General features: G+C 34.8%; 2 protein-coding genes and 1 pseudogene across 2 annotated transcripts; 1 reads left to right on the top strand and 2 right to left on the bottom strand.

Moving 5' to 3' along the window:
• The first annotated feature begins 3,072 nt into the window (after positions 1 to 3,072).
• On the top strand, positions 3,073 to 4,748 carry LOC117278603 (UDP-glycosyltransferase 73C3-like). Its single transcript, XM_033658083.2, has one exon. It carries the CDS (start codon positions 3,166 to 3,168, stop codon positions 4,537 to 4,539), a length of 1,374 nt encoding a protein of 457 aa, XP_033513974.2. The 5' UTR covers positions 3,073 to 3,165; the 3' UTR covers positions 4,540 to 4,748.
• A 1,004-nt stretch (positions 4,749 to 5,752) lies between these two features.
• Positions 5,753 to 10,941, bottom strand: LOC104103773 (probable pectinesterase 15; annotated as a pseudogene).
• Positions 10,942 to 13,557: 2,616 nt separating this feature from the next.
• On the bottom strand, positions 13,558 to 24,034 carry LOC104103774 (uncharacterized). Its single transcript, XM_009611704.4, has 21 exons — positions 23,251 to 24,034; positions 22,289 to 22,360; positions 21,970 to 22,174; positions 21,773 to 21,881; positions 20,683 to 20,775; positions 20,475 to 20,567; positions 20,246 to 20,338; positions 20,060 to 20,152; positions 19,899 to 19,980; positions 19,742 to 19,801; positions 19,571 to 19,623; positions 19,281 to 19,447; positions 16,797 to 17,010; positions 16,656 to 16,713; positions 16,519 to 16,575; positions 16,103 to 16,348; positions 15,494 to 15,558; positions 15,347 to 15,403; positions 15,162 to 15,255; positions 14,243 to 14,383; positions 13,558 to 13,901 (listed from the first exon to the last, which is right to left on the bottom strand). Exons 1-21 carry the CDS (start codon positions 23,875 to 23,877, stop codon positions 13,773 to 13,775), a joined length of 2,808 nt encoding a protein of 935 aa, XP_009609999.1. The 5' UTR covers positions 23,878 to 24,034; the 3' UTR covers positions 13,558 to 13,772.
• Between the last annotated feature and the right edge of the window lie 57 nt (positions 24,035 to 24,091).

The raw sequence follows: 24,091 nt of genomic DNA on the forward strand, positions 1-24,091 counted from the left end.
GATTCCGAGACGTGGGCCCCACAGACGATGTTTGAGTTAATTTTGGATTGTTATTGAAAAATGTAGTATTTTCTTATGGAATTGATTCCTATAATTTTTAGTGATTATATCGAATTATTTTGACTAGATTCGAGCTAGACAGAGTTGGATAATCGTGGAAAAGGGCTTCTAGTGGATTAAATTGGAGCAAGTTGAGGTAAGTCACTTGTCTAATCTTGTGAGGGGGAAATTACCCCATAGGTAATTAAATTAATAATTATTGCTAATTGTGGGGACAACGTACGCACGAGGTGACGAGAGTACGTGTGTAGCAACTATTAATGCTAAAGTCCGGGTAGTTTAGGACTCAAAGTATGAATTACTTGTGTAAATTGCATCTGTTATATAATTAAATTATTTGGTATATATTGTGAATTGTTAGGAAAAAATATTAAAAAATGAAAATCTCATGTGCTTAATTTTCTGTTTAAATTAATTAATTGTTAAAAGAAACTGTTCATCCTCTCGAATTGATCTTGTAATAAATATACTCTCATTCCGGAGGTACATAAAAAAATGTCCTCCTTTCTTGTGGAGCGGACCGAACGCCTCGGCAGGATAGATGCATCTATGGATCGCGCCGCACGTCCCTCGGCAGTATACACGACACTCTGGATCGGGCCGTACGACCTCGGCAGAAATCGTGCATAATAAAATATATAACTACACGATACCTTGGTATTTTAATTGCAGCTTGTGAATCTAGTTAATAGAATGAAAATTGTTGTATCTGAAGGAATTAAATAATTTCTGTTATTTAAATAAATTATTGTTAACTCTGTGAATCATGTTGATTTAGATATTCTAATTTTATTTTAATTATTATTATTGACCAATAGTGAGTGTCAAAGTCAGCCATCTCGTCTCTACCACTTCGAGATTAGGCTTGATACTTACTTGGTACACGTTGTTTACGTACTCATGCTACACTTGCTGCACTTTTTGTGCAGGATCTGAGACAGGCATTAGTGGAGGATCTATCATCGCACATCCACGTTATCCAGAGGCGTAGTGGTGAGCTGACTTTTCTAAGCTGTTCTGCAGCTACCAGTGCATCTTCTTGTATTTGCATTCTGTCTATTTTATTTCAGACAATGTTTGGAATTTTTATATAATCTACTAGATGCTCATACACTTGTGACACCGTGTCTTGGCACACACATTGGTAGAATTGGGAGTTGATTATTTTTTTTCTTGGATTTAAATTAATTGGTATCTTTTCTATTTTCTTTAATATTGTTAGTAAAATAATAAAATTACTTAAAAAATTATTCTGAAAATAATTAATGTATGTTTAAATTACTAGTTGGCTTGACTAGCTGTAGTATTGGGCGTTATCACGACCTATACGTGAAATTGGGTCGTAACGGATGAAATGCTCATTCCCACAAATTAAAACTGTATACTGATTTGCAGTTTCACATCTCCCGACTTCTCCCTCATGAAAAAGTGGCTCTGTTTCTTCAAAACTCTGCCACCAATGACGGTTTCACGAAAGATCTATAGGTTTGTCTTTCTTCTCTTTTTATTTAAACTCGTAAATCTTCTATGTTTTTCTGTTGATGTCATGTCTTTACCTGTCTTTTTTCTTTGACAAACAAAGTCATGCCTTCACCAATATGAGGCTCTTCAAGCCAAAACATGGGCGAGACACAGAGCCAAGCAAGAAGAGATCCGTGGCAAACAGAAAAAGAAACTATGCAGTCAAGAATCAAAAGATTTTAAAATAGGGTTGGTTAAAGCAAAAGCATTGAGAAATGGTGAATGTATTAAGTGTTAGTTGAAGTTTCTTGATGTTAGTTGGGGATTTGAGACTGAAATCTTTGTAAAATACAGTGTAAATGTCATATTTTTTACTCCTCTACTCATGTTTGTGTATATATTTTTTATCCTCATCTTTGTATTCCCATAATCCTGAATATTGTAAATAATCCTCTATTAGAAATAAAGATTCTGCATTTTTTAACAATTTGTTCGATAAACATAAAAATTTGCAAAAATAATGTATTATATTCAATTATAGAATATTCATTATTACTTATATAAATTCTAAATATTAAAATAATCCCTTTATCTAAAAAATGGCAAATAGTACGAAACATATATAATCATTGCCAAATACCTTTCAGTCGCAAATCGTTACAGTTCTCTATACAAACAAATTTGTCTTTAATTCTATACATTTAGGGACGAAAACGTTTTCTTAAAATTTGCATATCTTCAGTTACAAAATCACATTTTTCAAGTACAAATTAGATACCACTTTAGAGACAATTAGAATTGTCACTAATCAAGATAAAAATTAGTGACAAATTTGTTTTGTCGGTATTAAGAATTTATTTAGTGACAAAAGTTATTTTCTACTACAAAAAAATTAAACTTTTTCTAACAAACAAGCTCGTCACTGATTCAATATATTTGGGGACGAAATAACAAATTTGTCGCTAATGTAACTTCATTTAGCGACGAACCACTAAATCGTCTTTGTAAACTTTTAGTGACCCATTTATGGCTACGAAGAATTGACAAAAAAATTTGGTCAGAAAAGATATTTAGTGACGAAATAAAGCCTTTTAGTGACAAAAACATTTGTCGTTATAAATCAAATTTGTTGTAGTGGCGATAATCCAAAGGTCACTTTGAATGTTGTTTACTTGTCGTGATGCTTTGGTTAAGAAGGTTATTGCTGTCTAAATTTATGGATGGATTGTCAACTAAACTCTATCAAATTCCTCAATCAATATCAATAAAATGTTGTGACCGCTTAGACTCTGTTTATTTTGTTGTAACAGAAAGTTGATTTCGTGTGAAAATCCACTAAATTTTAGTAAGTTGTTAAGTACTTTCCTTGGAAATCATTTTTTTTATGTAACTAATAAACATATCTAAACTAAAACATTAGATTTTGGTAAGCTAATTATAACCTTTCTCAATTGATAGTACAGGTCACACTACTATAATTCAGAATTCGATTGCATATGCTATAGATCTCGTGAATTTTTGGTAAGTAATTAATCCATTCTAATTCAGAATTTAATTTCTTTTTGCTATAAATTTCACCCATGAGAGCTAGTGAAATAAACATTACTTAGACCATTATATGCAAATTAAGCTTTATTATTCACAATGATTTCCCAAGATAAACAACTCCATTTCCTATTGATTCCCCTAATGTCCCAAAGCCATATAATACCTTTAACTGATTTTGCAAAATTACTAGCCCAACATGGAATTAATGTCTCTATTATTACCACACCCCTCAATGCACAAAGGTACAAATCATTAATCACTCAGTCTTTGAAATTTAACCTCAAAATCCAACTCATTCCCCTACATTTCCCATGTGAAGAACTTGGTTTGCCTAAGGGATGTGAAAATATGGATTCACTTCCTTCAACAAATTTATACAAAGAATTTTTTTTAGCTTGTGAAACACTAAAAAAACCACTAGAAAAAATAATTCAAAAATTGGAAACAAAACCAAGTTGTATTGTTTCAACAGGTGGTCTATCTTGGACACAAGAAATAGCTGACAAATTCAAGATTCCAAGGTATGTTTTCCAAACAATTTCTTGTTTTGCTCTCCTTTGTTCTCAAGAAATTGAAACTAGAAATTCCCAGCTACCTAATGAGACTACAACAAAGCAATCTGATGATGTTCAAAGTGTTGTACACCAAATTAAATGGTCACAAAATTTGGCACGAGGTACGTTGATTAATACGTTCGACGAATTGGAGCCATTTTATGTTGATGAATACAAAAAAATCATGAAAAATGTTTTTTGTGTTGGTCCAGTATCATTATGCAACAAAAAAGTGGATGAGATAATTAACAGAGGTAACGAGGGTTCTGTCGATAATGAGCATAGTTATTTGACTTGGCTTAATTCAATGAAGCCAAAATCTGTGGTTTATGTTTCATTTGGTAGCCTTTGTCACATGTCATTCTTGCAAATAAAAGAAATTGGATTAGGGTTGGAATCATCAAATGTGCCTTTTGTATGGATAATTAGAGGATTAAATGTTTCATCAGAAGTTAAGAAATGGCTAAGTGATGAAAATTTTGAAGAGAAGGTAAAAGGAAGAGGCATAATTATTAAAGGTTGGGCACCGCAACTTATGATCTTATCTCACCCGTCGGTCGGAGGATTCTTAACGCATTGTGGATGGAATTCGACTTTAGAAGGAATTACTTGTGGAGTACCAATGATTACTTTTCCAATGTTTGCTGATCAATTTTACAATGAGAAGTTAATAGTGGATGTTTTAAAGATTGGAATTCGAGTTGGGATTGAAGAGAAGAATAAAGTTTTGGTTAAGAAGGAGGAAGTCAAGAAAGCAATAAATCAACTCATGAATGAAGGATTTGAAAGTAAAGAAAGAAGAAAAAGAACAAAGGAATTAGCAATAATGTCAAAGGAGGCAATGCAAGAAAGTGGATCTTCTTATTTGAATATCAAGTTATTGATTCAAGATGTCATGCAACTAGTCAACAATTAGGGGGTCATAGCACTGCATTAGTTATTCAGAGTTTTATACCAGAAACTATGTTACTATTAGTTATTTAGTTATGCAGAGATTATGTTAGTAATGTTGAAATCCGAGTTATATGTTGCAAACTTAATATGTATTGAATTTTATACCAGAATTATTTAACTTATACCTTAAATTTAACGGCCCTTTACAGTATTTTGAATATCGAATACTACTATTAAGCAAAAACAATTTTATGTTTGTGTCATTTTTCTTGAGCGGAGTCTTTTAAAGAGTATCGGTTTGAAATATAGCGCAGAGCAACACACTTGGGCCCAACGTTGGTAACTCATTCTCTTACATCCGGAGCCGGATTTACTGTTTAATTTTTCTAGTCGGTACATATAGATTTACACTAATTATATACAATTTTACACATATTATATATATATTAAACATCCGTTGATTATTTTTTGTTTAAGCGCGGGCGGTTACTTAGGTTCATTTTTCTTCATTTACATTTCTTTGGGTCCAGAAGCATTGGGCTAAACCTATTTTTCAAACTTGAGCCTTTTATTGGGCTTATTCAATGTGACTTGTCTTGTCTAAGTCTCGAATTTCAATCGGGTTTGTGTTTTCGCGGACGGAAAATTCTTTTTCCATAAAAGCAGTAAGTACTTTCTTTAACAGATGTTTTACCAAAGGAAATTATCATCAATAATTTTACAGTGTGTGTTTGATGTAAAGATAGATGGCATATGTTGAATTTTGGAAGGTGGAGAATGAAGCATGTGCTAGCTTTAAATTTTTGTTGATAGTTAATGGCTACATTTGTTATATAGTATAAAATGGTTAGGCACTTCTTATGAAAATTTTAATCTAATTTCAAAGTACAATGACTAGATGATAATATCCCGTTAATTATAGCTTTTCTAATGAAAAATTTCATCTAATTTAATTTAATGAATAGGCGAGGAGGATAATTAGACTAGATAGATGTATTTCAGAAGGATTTGCAAATTGGAATTTTTAACACAACTGATGTAGGACAAATATATTCTGATTTGTAACATAAGAGAAAATGTATTCATATATATTGATAAGATTAGATTGTCTATATCATACCCTTTGGAGTGCGACCCTTCTTCGAATCCTGCGTGAATGCAAGATGTTTTGTGTATCGGGTTGGTCTTATTATATTAGCAACGTATTTGCAACAACAGCTACGCCTCAATTTGAAACAAATCAGGATCAACTAACAAATTAAAATATATTAATAAGTAAATTTTCTTTAAACTTTTACTTTTTGAGCCTATGTTAGTGAATTGTGTTTACTCCATTTTAAGAAGCCATTCTTGTCCATCTATAAATGAAACATCCATGTAAAGTGCTGCCTCATTCTGCTTCAACTGCTTTGAATAGGGTACCCTAAATGTGTAGTTGGCTCCTGCCCCATAACACTCGTACTCCCCAAAGAATACTCTTCTGTAAAACGTATGCATTCAAATCACGAGATTGTTAGTTAATAAAAAGATAATTATGAACTGCGACTCTACAAAAATTTACAGATCTGTTGACTCTGATTGTGTTTGGTGCATGTGATGCAAAAGGGGAAAAAAAAATCCTCATTTTGGAGGAAACTTATTTTCCTTTACAATATATTATTTCAGCTCTTAAACAGGCCCGGGCCTAAACGGGCCAAGTGGGTCGGTCCAAACGGTCCAGGTCCCGGTCCCGGGTCGGTCCCAAATTAAACGGGTCAAACGGTCCCGGGCTAAACGGTCTTTTTGTAGGGACCGGCCCGGGACCGGGATTGTTTGGTCCCGGGCTAAACGGTCTCGGCCCGCGGGCTAAGTGGGCCCAACGAGTTTTTTTAAAAAAAATTAAATAGAAATTAGAGACAAAAGGATGTTAAAAATAATATCTAAGGCAATGCCTTATAAATTTTGTTATAGAATTGTGACCTAAATTTTATTTAACATCCTAAATTTTAATATTCAATATTTAATTACGAATATATCTTTTATATATATATATATATATATATATATATACACAATACTATACTATATTTACATCTTATATCGAATATAACTTATATATATATATATATATATATATATACATATATACACACACACACACTCTTTAGTAGTAACATGAAAGGACTAAAGTATGATATTTTTTAGCTAGTATTAATATGGGATGATGGAAAATCAAGTTTTAACTCAACTCATATTACAGTTTTAACTAATTTCCCACTCTTAGATATATTATCCTCTCTATCGGCTAGCTACACCAGTAGCATAGCTAAATATAATGTCGCTTAAAATCACAGCAGAGAATTTGGCAGCTGGTGACCCCATTAGCCGAATAAAAGATGTACAATCTTATATCGTATTATACAATCTTATAAGCGACATTATATTTAGCTATGCTACTGGTGTAGCTAGCCGATAAAGAGGATAATATATCTAAGAGTGGAAAATTAGTTAAAACTATAATCTGAGTTGAGCTAAAACTTGATCTTCCATCATCCCACATTTATACCAACTAAAAAGTACCATACTTTGGTCCTTTCATGTTACAATAAAGCAAGCAATAATAGCAATTATAGAAGAAAATTAGAGAGAAATTGTGATAGATTGATGATTTTGTAAGAAAAATGAAAGAATGAGGGGGTATTTATAGTTGAAAATAGAGAAAAAGTGTAATTATAAAAAGTTTGGGATTAAAACAAAGCTTGGGAGGGGGGGATTAAATGACTATTTTATAAATAGCCAACGACAATTATTGACAGCCCAACGGTTATTTTTGACAGCCCAACGGCTATACTTTAAATTTTTTAAAAAAAATTAAAAAAAAAATTGACCGTTGGGATCGTTTGGCCCGCCAAGGGACCGGTCCGGTCCCGAACTCTAGCGGACCAAATGGTCTCGTGCCTGGCGGGCCCAAAGCATAGGACCGATCCACGAGACCGTCCCAGGCCCACTAAAACAGGTCTTAACAGTCCTGACCCGTTTAGTCCGTTTGGCCCGCGGTCTCGGACCGGTCCCGGGCCTAGACAGGCCCACTTGCCAGCCTTAGTCAACTAGTACTAGTATGCAAACATTATTATCGATCTCTAATACAAAATTCATCAAAACACTACCTAGCTAGTTTGCTAATATCATTATCAATCTTTGAGAGAGTAATATTTTTTTCAGAAAATTCTTTCGACTCTCTAACCAAACATCGAAATATATTTTTCAAAAAACAATTCTAGAAAATATACTTCTATCGTACCAAAACACACCATAATTTCGTAAATCCTAAATTAAAATTTCTATTGTTATTCGGAGAGAACGGTAAAATTGTCTCAGCGTCAGGGGGGACACCGCTTCGTCGAAAAAATTTACTAAATATGTATATGTAATTAATATGCAAAAATAACATAAGAAAGATAATAAAAACATTGATATCATTTAGAGCAAATAGTTCCTTAGCTCACCTGGTTATTCGGCTCTTTTGATTCTCTTAATAACTTTTATGATGCTAGTCCCATTGTTAGTTGTCATGTTTTTTTTTGGTGTCGAAGTTACTTAAAACCAATTTGCAAAATCAAATGAATGATGAGCTTATTAATAATTATTTGGTGCTTTTATAGAAAAAGAGGTATTTGGAAATTATTTTTAATGAGTATATTAAATAAAAATAAAAAATAACGAATTCAACTTAAAAAATAAAAACTTGGGGAGGAGAGTTGTAGTAATAGTTTGAATGTTGTTGTTTTTTTTAATATGATTCGAACGGTATTTTTTAATACGATGTTGTTACGTAGATGTGTGTATTTATTTAATTTTTTAAATATCAATACCGCTTAGAAAAAATTCTTCATACGTCCCTGCTCAGCGTGGCCTATAGGTCATGGGTTCGAGCCGTGAAAGCAGCCACTAATGGAGTTGTCTGTATAACACCCCTTGGGATACGGTTCTTTCCCGGATCTTACGTAAGTGTGGGATGCTTTATGCACGGACTATCCTTTTTAGGGGGAGGGGAGGGGAGAGGGAATGTGCATGCAAGAGGGATATGTAGAATTGGAAAAGTTAAGATCACCACTTACTGGTCTCTAGTAGGATCTCTCCAATCATTCCAGCCATCAGAGGAAACCACATCCGACATATAAGATTTGGAGAAGACGACAGTAGCAAAAGCACCCCAAGCACGGCCAAGCACCCCAAGCACGGCCAAGCCACACTTTTCCATTGCCGCAATTCACAAATGAAAATCCAGATTTTTCTGTCTCTGAATTCCTTCCTTGTGCTGTGATTGATCCTCCAACTCCACTTGTTCCTTCTTTTGCTATTGAACTTATTGTGCAATCCTAAAAAAATGTATCATGTCTACATCAAAGTCTAATTAATAATAAATTAACCTAACTACAATCAAATCTCCCCATAACAATCATCCTATGTAACAACACTTTACTAGTCTAAGTTTTATTTGGAATCAATTTTTCATGTTATGTTATAATATATGTTCTATATAACAACACTTCACTATAACAGCTAAAATACATGGGGACAAATGAGGTTATTACAAAGAGGTTGTACTGTATAAGGAGATTACGAACAACAAACATAAAATTTTTACTATATTTGGTACGTGTACATACTAGCAAATCTCACGCATGTGTGTTATTCTATTTAGAAATTATGTTTAGCCTGAAAATTTTCACCTTCATAATGTACCATAATAATCTTGTCAGTTGTGATGCAACATCTTATACTTAGCACAATACATTTACCTCATAGAGTGATCTACCATTTCCAAAAATAAAATCAATGGATCCTTGAATAAAGCATTCTTTAAAATAATGTCTTCCTCTATCATCATTAAGAGTATCTTGTGCTCCATAAAATCCACAACCATAAAATGCAGCTTGATCTCCTCCTACTCTTACAGCCACTGCCTGTGCTCCAACATCACCAGGCATAGGACTAGGCGCTGTATTCTTTAAAAAAAAAAAAAAATTAAGAACACTGATAGGAGTTAGCAAGGTTAGACCTCTATATAACAGTCATTCTTTATAACAGCACATTACTATCCTTTATAACATCACATCACTATAACGGCCAAGTTTTTTTTTGGAACCAACTATTCATGTTATGTTATATACAATATATGTTCTTTATAATATCAGAACATACTAGCTTGTTATAGTAGGTTTGTCTTGTATCAATTGGAGTCGTCGTGGTGCAGTACACCACTAGCCCAGATACCTCCATTGTAAAAAAATAATAATAATAATAATAAGAACATAGATCCAATCGACAACATCAAATCCAGAGATAATTCAAACTCTATAAAAGTTACATAACACCAAAAAAAAAAATCAATAAAGTTAAACATTGATTATTTTACCTAAAGAAAAAATATTGTACCTGGAAGCTGATATTATATGCTATGAAGTTTGAAGCATAAATAGCAACAGTAAAGCTATTGGCAGTTCCACCAGTAGAATTAGCAGTATCATTCCATGAGATAATAGTATTAAGGTAACCTTGGCCTTGTATTATCAAATTTGTCTTGTTAGGGTTTATCACCACTTTCTCCCTGCCAAAAATAAATAAGTTCTTAATAAACTTTATATGCTGAAAATTTTTAACTTGACTATACAATAGGTCAAATTATACAATTTCATTACACATCACAATATAACATTAACAGCAACAAATCCAGTGTAATCCTACAAGTGGGATCTGTGAAGGGTAGTGTGTATCGTAGACTTTACCCCTACTTTGATAAGGTAGGATGTTGTTTCCAATAGATTTTCAACTCAAGGAAAGATGAAACATCATAAGATAACATCGAGGGAAAAATTAAAGATGATTACTTGTATGTTCCCGAATCGAGTATTATAAGTGATCTAGTAGAGCTAAAATCAGGAGCAGCATCAATGGCCTTTTGTACACTGCTAAAATTTGCACAACCATTTAAATCAACAGTAATAACACGTGAAACGCCATACATAGATACAAGCTTGGAGTTCCATTTAGAATTGTCACATTTAGGTTTATGCCTCCTCCTTCTATGGTGGTGATGATGGTGGTGGCGACGAGCAATAATAATCTCTTTGAAAATATTAAAGAAATCCTCTAGGCCATTTTGCTTGAAAACCCTTAGTAGAATAGCAAGTCCAGAACTACTTTCTGTGCTAGTATTTTCAATAGCACTATTTGTGGAAGAGTGGTTGGAATAGAAGGAAAGTATGATGGAAAAGAGGGCAATGACTAAGGTGATAAACCAAAAGAGTATGGTCCTTCTAGTAGTACTCATAGTTAGATATTGTTTTGATTGATTTGTTTTTGTTTTGTGTTTCTATGGTAGATTTGAAGAGTTAATATAGTGAGAGGCGAATTCACAACTTAAATTTGATGAGTTGAACTTTAAAGTTCTTCTCGCTGAATATATTTTACGTTTGTTTGAAATTATGGGTTTAGATATCATAGTCTAATATTTTTTGAAATTTTAATACGAAATATAGTTGAACTCATTGAATATAAGTTGAATTCGCCTTTGTCTATATATATATATATATGCGTTAAATATAATTGAAAGGGTAGTCATTGTTTTTATTAGCGTAGGAGGTAAGAGAAGTGTGGAGAAAGGGTCTCTATTGACATACATTTTGTGGTGCAAAAGAAGGAAAAAAGTGGAGATTGGATGATTGACACGCCAAGAATTGTACTAAGGAGAAATCAGAAATGACATTTTAATTGCCCATTTTGGTGTGAGTTCAATGATGAATGTGTAATGCAAAGTGTCACTTATACGTGTTGTTTATTTGGAAAATTTAAATTTTTCAAAGGTAGAAGTTGGATTTTGGCCAGTGGAATAATGCCTGTGTTAATATGGCATCAAAAGAGAACATTTTCTTCAACCAAATAATGATACAATATATGCACAATAAAGAAAAATGAATTTTTTTTTAAACCAACGAATGAACATCTAGATCTGCTTTTATTATGACATAATCAACCTTTGTTTTTTCTGCTTATTTGAGGTACTCATATTTACACAGCACAAATTGACGAATTTACACCCTTTAGCAAATTACACTAATAAGAAGTGTACCAAACATAGGAATTGGATATAAACAGACAGTGGGGGCATTTGCACAATTAGCCTTTTTTTAGGCAAGTATTTAATTTATGTCCTAGTTAGCCAAGTAGTCTAAATTTGTCTTCAAAAAGAAAAATTCATCCAACTACTTTAAAGACCAAATTTAGTTTACTGAACTGATACGAACAAAATTTAAAGAGTGACCTCAGAAACCTCCATAAAATGCAAATATTTCCTACGGTAAATGGAAACTAACCTCAAGACAACATATTTTTAACACATTTCAGTTGATAACCTCCATTATGGAAGAATCTGCCAAAAAGCCTGATTTAAGTTGAAAAGGACACCCATTCTCTTCCTTTTTTTCATTTTTTCAAAATTTACTTGATTTCAATTAATTTCCATGCATCGTTAACGAAACTTATAGCATTTTTGGCCAAAAGTGCTTTTTTGGCCAAAAGTGTTTTTTTCTAAAAATTGAGGTGTTTGGCAAGCTTTTAGAAGGAAAAAAAAAAGTGATTTTGAAGAGGAGCAAAAGCAGTTTTTGAGAAGCATAAAATAGTAGCATCTTTCCAAAAGCACTTTTCTAAGAAGCACTTTTGAGAAAAATACGCTTAGAAGCAGTTTTTAAAAGCTTGGCCAAATACTAATAACTGCTCAAAAGTGTTTTTCAATTTAATTAGTCAAACACAAACTGCTTATCACCAAAAAATACTTCTCTTTCTCAAAATAAGCAGATTTTAGAAGCTTGGTCAAACAGGCTATTAGTATTATTTTGCATATCCGAACTCGTTTCTTGGTAAAATAGCAAAATACCAAATGCACCCTTAGTTTTCGGAAATGGAAAAGGGTCAAATTTATTCCCTACTATGCGAAAAGGATCAATTTTACTCTTCATTATATTTTTGTGTAAAAATACCTCTAATATTTGCTAAGTAGCTCAAATCTAATCTTCTTCCGTTAGGACGGTCCAAAATGAAAACTCAATCCCGTATGGCATAATATTTTAATGAGGCGGACATGAGGTGACATGTCAACTCCCCCCAACTCATTTTACCCCATCCCCTCCACTTCTTCTATACCTTGCCGTCCACCACCATGACCACCAATGTAACTTAAGAGACGGATTTTTGGTCACTACAACATTTGTCCGTTAAACTCTTCGGGTTGCCCAGTTAGTTTGGAGGGTGGTCATCCATATAGATGACTTGGAATCGGATCCCTCTTAATGTCTTCTGGGTTGAGCATGTTGCACAGGGCTTGCCTAGTGCGGTTTACATTCCCTGTGTGGTTTGCAGACTATTACACAGGGGAGGTTTACCCAGTGCTCACCCGAAGGGCAGAGACTGTGACAGGAATTGTAGCGACTCCGGGTTTCCCCTATTACCAAAAACATTTGTCCGTTAGTGATGATTTTTTTGGTTCTTCCGCCTAATGTAGCCGAATGACCCTTCTTATATGATTTAAAATCTATCAAGTGAAACATCAACTCATTTCATTCTTCCATCTTAAAAAAGAATTCTAAAAACATAAAAAAGAATGATCAAGTAAAACTTGCTCGTAATTAAAGAAAAAAGGGGGAATATATATCTAGACGACAGAATATTTTGACCCCAATTTTCATTCATATATTTAAATGGTATACATTTCCCTCTTACGTGATTCTCTTGCAGTGGCTCGATCAATACCAGTACAATATTACAGCTGATTATTATCTTATCTTAAGTAAAATTGAAATTGAATTTTAGAACTTTCACATCAGACTAGCATCTCTTATTTGTATTGGAACTATATAAATATCTGAATATAAGGTCTCGAGTTCCTTCTGTATCATCTGAGAAAATAGTGAATTGTTGTTGTATGTAGATAGCGAGCAATTTAGTAACTTGAACATTTTCAAATGCAAAGAATTAAAATGGTGGCGGCCAAATAACATGAATCTAACTTTAAAACATGTAACCAGCTTTGACTTTAAGCAATAAGAACCTTCTTTACACAATATTTTACCCTCTAAAGTTCATAATTTGTAAATTTAAATTCATCTTGTTTGATCAAATAAAATTCTAATATACATGTGATCAGAAATCGCTCTACAAAATGTGATCAGAAATCGCTCTACAAAATGGGTTAATAAATGGAAAATCCTCTTTGGCGACCTACTCATCTGGTGCATCAGTTTCAGTTCCCCCCTGCCGAATGATTCGACATTTAGGAACCATTTTTTCCAGCATAGATGTTCCTTTGAAGGTAATCATCTGCCAACAGGTTTTTTTGTAGTTGACAAGCTACAAAAAGAAAAAAGGGAACCCGAACTAATTAGAACTCCCAAAAATAAAATAAATTAATTAAAAAAAACAACAACAATAACTACAACAACAAACGTGCTATTTGTACATCATGCCCCTTTACAATTTTAAAATTAAGAAAATGTCCTTTTTAGATCTACCAATCTGACAACTGAAGCAAAAATACAAAAATTAATACTAAGTAATGCAATCAGAAAACCGAAACAAAGGCAGCAACAAGTAATAACAGAAATCTAGGGATAAGAAAATACACGAAGGACCAATTAAAAAAGAGGACCAAAAATAGATGCATCAGAGGCTGGGTCACATGCAAAATATACCTGGTCTGGTGGTATCTCTTTGAATCCGAATTTCGTCGTCCATATTGACATTGCTTCCACAGCAGAAGGTAGTACAAATCTTCGTACATTTAAAAATGCAAGCAATTTTTCTATGCAGGAGAGCAGCAACTGAAAGTAACCCTGTAAACATTCAAAGCATACATTCAAAAACTTGGACATTTCAAGAACGATAGCAGAAGACATCACCCATAAGATGTATTTACTATCTCTAATTACTTGACAGGCCCTAACACGGAATAAGCAAGTATCATGATTCATGAGAAGCATCATCAAAATTCACAAACTAGTCAACATGAAGATGCTAGATCATTATGTTCCCAATCAATGTTCTCCACCGTGGCAAAAATATGGATTGGGGTAGAGTGGGTGTTAAGTGACACCAAGTTTGGGTCTAAATGAATCTTAGTTTACCAAATTAGACTCCATCACGACCATCTTGAAGAGAAAAGACCTGATCAGTGAAGACTAATATAAAACTAAAATGCTGCCGACCACCCTGTGGCCTGTAGTCCAGCAGAAGTCAAACTTCTGCAGTTGGCCAGTAAATTTTAGAGGCTGTTGTGCATCTTCCTCCAGTTTTTGAACAAATTCTTCATATCTACATCCACTAGGAGTATTAAGATCAAGCAGGAAAATTGTCTAAAAGAAATGATCCAGTCAGTCAACCAACCATTTTTGATACATTAAGCAACTCCTGATCTTGAAAGCCTAAATCCGTATAAATAAGGCAATACATTCAAATTTGGGCCTTCCGGTAATGCAACTATCTGTAACCCAATCAAATACTGAATGGACTTTAAGGAGTATTTGAAAAATGTAAAGCAGTGAAAGTTGAGAGAAAGTCAATTTGATAGAAAATAAGTGGGGCCTTTTTTAGCGAACAGTTTCAAAGCTTTACCTTGCCTTGGCTATCAATACGTGTTGCCACTAGAGGAAGCTCTGCCATATCCGGACCAAAAATACGGAGGATCCCAGCTGATACTACTATTGAGCTGCAACAATAACCAAATAGCATGTTAAGTTGTGTAATCAAAATGTGCTTAAACAAGTTTCAAATGAAACAAACAGCAACACTTCTCTTACTTTACAGTCAATATAGCACAGTACATGCCCCCAAAGTCTTGGCCCCTAATATTCCTTCTGCAAAGAAGAACAAATATCTTAGATAACAGCAATGGCGAAATAAATGAAAATCCACTTCACCCTGCATAACAACCAAAAAAAGCTTACCCATAGACCATAGATGGAATGAAATCACGTCCAGTTGCCGAATCAACAATAGGATCAAAGCAATCCTGAAAAGTCAATGGTTATGCTACTGATGCTAACTTTTTCCACCCATTTCTCATTAAAAAAAAATACAATCTACAAATAGTTGAAAAACACCTTTTAGGAAACAGAGCGAATCTGGAATAAACTAACCACAAATAATTGCAAAAATAAATATCATAAACCTCTATGTGTGCATCCAAAAAAAAACGACGAAGTAACATCGAGAGAATATTAAATCATCTTGGACTACAAAAACGGCAGGTAAAATTCCAAGAATGAAAGTTTACCATGAAATATAACTATGACAAGTCTGTTTCTCGGGATTATAGATTCCTTGAAGCAACAATTTTCATTTCTCAAAAATAAGCTTAAATTTGGTCATATAAAAATCACAAAAACAAAGTTACAAAAATGAAGAGCAGACAACTGAACTCTACACAGCAATCCATCCTGTCTCAGATAAGTTGGAAACTAAACAGTCTAAGTAACACCACAGTGGACATGGTCATCATAGCCAAAGTCTGCTCACTGAAAGTTTGAACAAACAAAATTAAGGCTAGTGCTTACATGGAAGATTGAAACGGCTTCTGCTAATAGCACTCTGGTTTCACGGGAAGTAATTTTGCCACTTAGAAGTCTCCATCTCACATCAAGATCACCAACTGAATCCAAACATTTTTCCTTTAGCTTCATTCTTACAGCACCCAGGCAAGATTCTGACAGCTTCTCATCTCCCGAGTTCAGCAACTTTTGCAGTGCAGAATAGATCCTCTTGCAATCCACACAACAGAACCATTTTCCTTTAGGCAACTCCTGCGATGCAATTTGCACCATATCTTAACATGAGAATCCAAATAATATAATTTTTAAAAGGAAAAGAGAGAGGGAAAAAAAAGGGAATGAAACAGAATAAAAAGGAGCAGGCATCCTGGACAAAGAAAAGAGACTTCCATGAAATAATCCTAAAACGCAAGTGGACTAACCTTTAAATCTGCTATCTTGCGTTTCTTCAAGCAGCCAACATGATATTCCTTCTCACACTGGATATGAAATGTGAGTAAACCATTTTAATCATTTACTTGGTTGAATAAGGCAGTTATAAAGAATGTAGAGGAAATACCTGGTCACAGAGGATAACCGTGCGTGGACCAAATCCAGACTTGCTAAAATCATAACATCTGTGTACAAAAAATATACACTTCATCAGACTACAAAAGCTAAGACATTAGGCTTTGAACAGCTTTACAAAGCAGACAACCACCTGCATAAAACACATGCTATAACTTCTGCCTCTTCTGGGTTCTTGACAGTACGAATGCAACGTTTAGTTATTTGCTCTATGGGATCAATACCAGAAATCCTCCCAGCAGCAACCGCGTTTGCATTGTGCTCCACAAACTTCTCCCTCTGAAACTTGTTTTCACAATATTTACAGTACCATTTACCACGGGGAACAGCTGACAATGATGCACACCCTGCAATAGACAATTGAAAACACATATCAATACCACTTAAATGGAATATTGAATCTTACCAACAAAGCAACCATAATTACTAAGTGGTGAAAGAAAAAGAAACAAAATAGAGGCAAATCTGAATTTTCTCAAAACTAATCCATAGCTACGTGCTGCTCATGTAAGTAGAGACATGGAACCAATTGTGCAAAAGCACAGCTTATTTCTCATTATAAGTAAATCTATAGGATTAAGAGGACAACTATCAGAGCCTTATTTTTATTTTTTTCTATTTTTATAGGTGAAGTAATAATCGCTTTTGACTTAATAGTTGTTTCTTCCTTATAAAAGGACCACCAAGAACTCACAGAAGCAGTCCACATTGCAAACTGGGAGAAAATATTTCACCAGAAACACACAAGGCAAGTAAAAATAATTTTCAAGTTCAAGTTAATCAACTAGGCATTAGGATAATCTTCCCAAGTGTTTGTACTGAATTACATCAACGTTTCAAATTTAATGTGTTGGGAATCATTAGACATAAAGTGGCTCTCATCTAAAACTAAAAGGTCCACTTCAATCAATTCATATTACTTAAAGGCTCACTGCTGTAAACTTAGGCTCATTTGTTTAATTAAAGATAGTCTGAATCTCAATCATCCATAGTTAGCCTATTAAGTGTCTTAGTTTTTCTCTTTTTACAACTATTTCTGTACACTTAAAATCACCAAATGTTATTCGCTTAAAGATTCATGTGATGTGACCTTTTACCACTACTTTATACATTATCATTTATCACTGCATAATCACTACCAGCCTTTACCACACAGCAGCCAACCATCTACCTCCACCACAGCATAACCACTGCCCCAACCATCACGACCAACAATAATGAATGGCCAACCACCTCCACCACCAACCTCAACCCCACCTCCTTCGCATAACTACCTCCACCGGTAGCCACAACCATCAGCCATGCACCACCAGCTTTGGCCAGCATCACACAATAACCACCAACCACTGCACAACCACCACAAGCAACCTTCACCACCATCACGATAACCACCTCAAAACCATCATCGTCGACCACCACCATTCCCGTTAGCTTTTAGAGTGTACTTTATAAAACAAACAGTTTTTACAACACCATGTAAATTAATATTTTCTCTAATATTTTGTGGATATCTATTTAATTATTAGTTTATTTGAATTTCTTATTTATTAGCTTTAAATAAAAATATATTAATACTCCCTCTCCCATTTTGTGCAACACTTTTCTTTTTAGACTGTCCAAAAAGAAATGACGCATTGCTCTCTTTTGGAAACTACTTAACCTTAGTATCCCGATTTTACCCAATGACATGACTTCTTGGAACTCACTGCCACTCGTTTAAAATGAAAAGACATGTGGAATTCTTACCACCACTTGTTTAAAAGGATACTTTTGGTACTTTACATATATTTGGTCAAGTCTTCTTTAATTTCTTAAACCCCGTGCCCAATCAAACACCATCACATAAATTGGGGCAGAGCGAGTATATGTTCGATGCCGAGGAAACATGATTTTCCAATGGTCAGATTTAGAAACAATACATTAATAATCAGATAATGTATTCAAACTCAAACATCTTACTCTTAATAAAAACAAACGAGGCTTTGGCCCACTTGAGAAATCCTTATTCATCATCAGACTCTTCTAAAATCTTCTACACAACTGAAGGAGATAGTTCAGATGAGAACAGGTGCAGAGCATCACAGAATGTGAACCCTGATCAAGTTGAAATTGTTTCGGGCATATTATCTTGCTCTACCATATGTTTATACTATTTCCTCTCTACTACCATTCTGTCCTCCCAAAATGTGATGAGCACGCTAAGCTTGAACAAAAACTAAGGAGTTCTGGGCCTACTACAAACTAAACAATCCTGGAAGTTAGACAGTAACTTCCACAATTAGAGATATATGGTTTCTTTTCTTTATCTCTTTTTGCTTATCTTGCTCATGCCTCTAGTTTTTTTTCCCTCTTTTGGGGGAGGGTAATGTGGTGAGGAACTGAGGATGGGGCTTGGTGCTCTAATGCCCAACAACAAATTTATGAGCACTTGTCGTAACCTGACCCCACACACCCAAAATGTTTTTTTGTTTAAAAATCAAAAAAAAAAAAAAGAGCTAGACAATGCATGGATGATGAAATAGAACTTGATGGTTTTAATCATCAATTAGAAAGGAAAAAAAACCACATGCACAAAAGAAAGTATCTTGTGGAAATATTAAGGCCCTACGACTTTAACCTTTATGGAAGGCCCTTGGACATCCATCACAAAGCACCAGTTTTCCACCATCTGCGCATATGGTGCACAAGTCATCGCTGTCTGTGACAGAAGACTTACGACCTCTCAATAGGGATAAAGCAAATTCATGAAGAGACACCCCATTGGAAGTATATATGTATCCATAGCTGCAGAGACATGGTACAATGTCAAATATCTAAACAGGAATGCATCAGAAAAACTAAGTAAGCTAAGAGCTAAAGAAGATAAATATTCCTTGAAAGACAATTAAACAGAAGAATGACACTGACGGTTTTTTGCGAGACGCCCAACCTGCATGAGCTTCAAATTGTGATGGACTAACCTAACCATGAGAGGAAGCCAATCAGTATGTCTTACATGACGTTTATGAAACTCTATGAGAAGAGCCTCTTTTTTCTTTTTTTTTTTCTGAAAAATTATGCACGCTACAAGAAATGTACCTCACAATTGCAGCAAGAACAAAATATACCAGATCCCTGCTTATAACCAACGAGCAATTTCTACCAATGACAAATGAGAAAATCACAATTATAAGACACGTATAATATTTATGTCTCAACTACTAAAGAAAAGGGTAGAAAAGGGAAGGCTCGGTACCTTTCCACGAGAATAATAAGCTACTTCAGTCCCATCGGGCAGTCCACCTTCCTCAAAAACCAACCAATGCATCTTTTGATCCCTAAATGCAATGACATCAAGTATAAGAAATGTGCTGACAGAAATTCAGAGTAAGCAAATGTCAAAGGAATGGTACCAACTTTTTTGTAATTTTCCATTGGGTCCTAGAGTGCATTGAAACACCAAGAGGACCAACTTTCGAGGAATTTGAAGCTGCAATGGATTTCGACAATCTGAATTAAAGAATACAGGCACCATACAAGTGAGAGGTTATATATCAGATAAAAGAAAAATAGTGGCAATTAATTAGCCAAATATTCACCAACTTTTTCGAGATCTTGCCCTGCATATTATCTTTGAATGAATTGCACATTGTGGCAGCTCCATTTGACTGTAGAGCAAAAGCTGGACTGGATAACCTTGATGATTCCGAATAGAAGTGCATAAGAAGAGAGAGATGACAAACAAATGCATTTTTACCGAGTAAAATTGATTTTCCAGACCAAAAACACAGTGAAAATATCAAATAGAGAAACATTGAGTAATATAACACACTTGTTTGGTGTCTCCAACTGATCCTTCCTTCTTGAGATTATATGTGCCGAAGATATTCTGGTGGACTTTTTCCTTGAATATATTTCCACAGCCCTTACAGCAATAATAGAAGAGCATTATTACATGTTTGCTAAACCATTTCGTCGCATTGAAAAAGTCCGCACAGTGCAAAATAAAGCAGAATTAGTCAACTGGAAAAGATACCAACTTTCTCTTTTTTCTTCCTCTACTCCTTTTTAGTGAAGTATCTGACATAGTTGAAGTTTCGGAGGAATTTGAGTTAGCAGCAGGATCAAACATCCTAAGTTTGCAAAAGACAAGATTAGCAATGTCATAACAGCAAAAACAGAGAGTCAGAGACTACTAAGAGCTTCTGACATACATACACAACTATACAAACCAACAACAACGACAACAACAAAAAACCCAGTGTAATGTCACAAGTGGGGTCTGAGGAGGGAAGTGTGTACGAGCCTTACCCCTATCTTGCGAGGTAAAGAGGTTGTTTCTAATACACAACTATACAAACCAAAAAGCAATAAAAATTGCCACATAACAATTCGTCAAAGGACATCAATTATTTCTTACATGAAAAAAATCATAAAGTCAACTCTCAAAAAGATCTCAATTGTAAAGAAACATGAGATGACAACAGAGTCATTAGGTTAGTGTGATTAATAGTCTTAAATCCATGTCACTCGTCCAAAATAATAACAAATACTTATAAGTTCATGATAAGCATTCTGTTTCTGGGCATATATGATCTTTATAACCAAAAGGGAAAACAAGTTTGATTCCACTCATCAGAAACATTAATCCTGAAAGCCAGCTGAGGAAACAGAACTACCTGCCTCACACCAAGTAGGTCTAATAGATCATCTTCCTACAAAATTTAGCCTTGCTTGGACCATCGAGAATGAGAACCTAACTTGCACTAAATAAGTACTCTCTCTGATTCAATTTATGTTATTTACTTTCTTTTTCAGTCTGTTTCAAAAGGATGACTTTTTTATGTTTAAGTTTTTGATTCCAACATCCCCATTACTCTTAAGGAAGCTCCCTTATAGGAATCGTGTGGCATGTTCAGGAAAACAAAATTCAAAGGGTATTTTTGGTATGTTATACACACTTTAGTTTAAGGTCACAAGATTCAGAATCTTCTTTACAATATATTAAACTTTGTGTCAGTCAAACTAAGACACACAAAATAATATGGAAGGTGTATAAGAAAATTAGAGTCTAGTGAAGCACCCAAAAGTATCAAAGCAATCATAAGCTTTTTTTCATTCAAAACATACCCAGCTTCAACTGTTATTGACTGAGTTGGAGTGGCTTCAGATTTTGAAGAGATTATGCATGAATCACAAATTTGGTCAACTTTTCCCGCTAAAGTTGCAGAAAAAGACCCTGGCCACCACAAGAAATCAAGAAAAAGATCATTTAATTGCACTTCAAGAACATGCCACAATGTTCAACTTCACATAAGAAAGCTCACCATTACATTTCTGACAAATGATAATTTCCTTCACAGGAATCGGACCAATGAAGCTCCGAATTGTTGCTTCCAATTTCTTCAAAGAACCTTTCCGACATTCTTTGACCACATCAAGGAGGCTCTTTCCGTTTTCCAGGCAGATATACTGTGATGCACGTCTATACGCTTTACATGCATGGATCTCAAATTTGCCAGGAGGAACAACCTAAAAGAACCAAAATTGGTATAGAACTTAAAGTCATAATGGAAATATTAAGACCCAAACAAGTACAACGTCAACAAAGAGCAAAACAGAGAAATAGAAATAACAAGTACTCACCCTGGCTCCCTTGCACAGATCACAAGAGCATAGAATTCCATTATCTTTAATTGTTCCCCTCAGTGGAATTCCCTAAATTAAGACAACTTTAGCCTTCAGAATAAGATAAAACTACTCAGACCATATTTGAGCTTTCAGTCCAAACTAGATGAGGAACAATCGATCAGAAAAAGCTAGATAAGCTTTTTGGTAAGAGAAAACTGCACAACAAGCTAAATGACGTATCTTAGTGCAGTAATAAATCCATGTAACACGTTGAATGCTGATGCTGCTTTAATGTTTTCAACTCTTATGTCTCCCATTCATGTTCAAGCTATAATAAGCAGAAAATGCTAAACATATAGTATTTTATTCTATATTCATATTGAATGATATAAACTGGGTCCAATTCTTTTCTCCCATAACTACCCCAGCAAGAAACAAGGTTGACCACTGGGCAATACCAAAATTTCTACACAGCTGGTGTTTCCCATCCTTTCTTCTGCCAATAATGAATATGTACGTCTCTGTTGTGTCTGTAACAACAACTACTAAGCCTCTATCCCAAATCATTCCAAATACGAGTAAAACATAGTTAATGATCATGTATTGGCATTTTCATGCCAGAGTTAATGCATAAGAAAATGACAACAACTAAGCCTCAGTCAAGTTAGGATCGGCTATATGAATCTTTATTGACCATATTACTTGCTATAAACTCATCTCAAACCAATATTATACAAACTAAAATAAATAAACAAAATAATAAAAATACTGGAAGTTCTTTATATTTTCTTAAAGATCGTATAAATCTCAGAAAGGCTAAGAATAGGACGTAAAGTGAAAGTGCTACCATGACTAAAACATTTTCTCAATTATAGGTCTATACATAAATAATCCACATTTAGGCCACAATTAAGCCAATTCTAGGAGAATAATTAATTTAAATAATACACATTTTAAGCTAAGAAAGCATTAATTACCCTCTTGCCACCATTATAGAAAACAGGATAGCCTTCGAGCAAACCAGTCTCGAAAAGCTCCTTAACCGTAGTAGGCCTTCCTATAATCGAAATCCTCTTCTTTGATCCACCATTATTACAATCATGAACTTCACCACATGTGATCAATTCCTCCTCCTCCAACACTTCCAAATTCTCATCGAGAGGCTCCACATTCAGCTTCAAAGCCGACCTCGTAAACCTCCTACTACCACTACTACCTGTAACACTAACATCACGGTTTGCTGCCGTCAACGTTGACTCCTCTTTGACTTCAATCTCCACCATCTCCGGAATTCCGGAAATACCCTCCGTTTCATCCTTACTTACAATTTTACCACCGCTTGAATTACACTTGGACGCATCACTCGGCTCTACGCTGCCGCCGCCGCCGTCAACATTAGCGGCTCTCTTTAACCGCTTATTCCTCCTGTACACAACGAGTCCATTCCTATCACGAGCCCTAACCGGAACAACTTCCTCGAACCGAACACCGTGAACCGAACCGTTCGATTCCGGTTTACCGTTACATGGATCACCGGTTTCGATATCAATTCCGGGTTCGAGTTTGGACCGGGGTAACGACGGCGAATCGAATTCACTGATCATCGGTGCCGTTGAAACTGAGCTACGGATTTTTGAAAAAAGGAGGATTTGTTAACATGAATTGGAATTTGTTCGGAATTTGGGGAAGAAGGAGAGTGAAACTAAAACTCTTTAGGGCCAATGGTAGGGTGATTATTTGAGGGGGGGGGGGGGGTGGTTAAGGGGAGAGCGTGTGAGTGTGAAGATTATGAGAATCCATATTAATGAAGCTGAAAAA

This window comes from Nicotiana tomentosiformis, chromosome 7, assembly GCF_000390325.3.
Source record: "Nicotiana tomentosiformis chromosome 7, ASM39032v3, whole genome shotgun sequence".
NCBI classification, from domain to species: domain Eukaryota; kingdom Viridiplantae; phylum Streptophyta; class Magnoliopsida; order Solanales; family Solanaceae; genus Nicotiana; species Nicotiana tomentosiformis.

Bases quoted from the DNA above. Each gene is read 5' to 3' on its own strand.
- LOC117278603 (XM_033658083.2), top strand. From the start codon at position 3,166: ATGATTTCCCAAGATAAACAACTCCATTTCCTATTGATTCCCCTAATG.
- LOC104103774 (XM_009611704.4), bottom strand. From the start codon at position 23,877: ATGATCAGTGAATTCGATTCGCCGTCGTTACCCCGGTCCAAACTCGAA. The intron at 19,802-19,898 runs GTACCGAGCCTT...TGTCATTGGTAG, and splicing joins CTTATTATTCTCGTGGAAAG to AAATTGCTCGTTGGTTATAA. The intron at 13,902-14,242 runs GTATATTTTGCA...TTCTTTTTGTAG, and splicing joins AAGAGATACCACCAGACCAG to CTTGTCAACTACAAAAAAAC.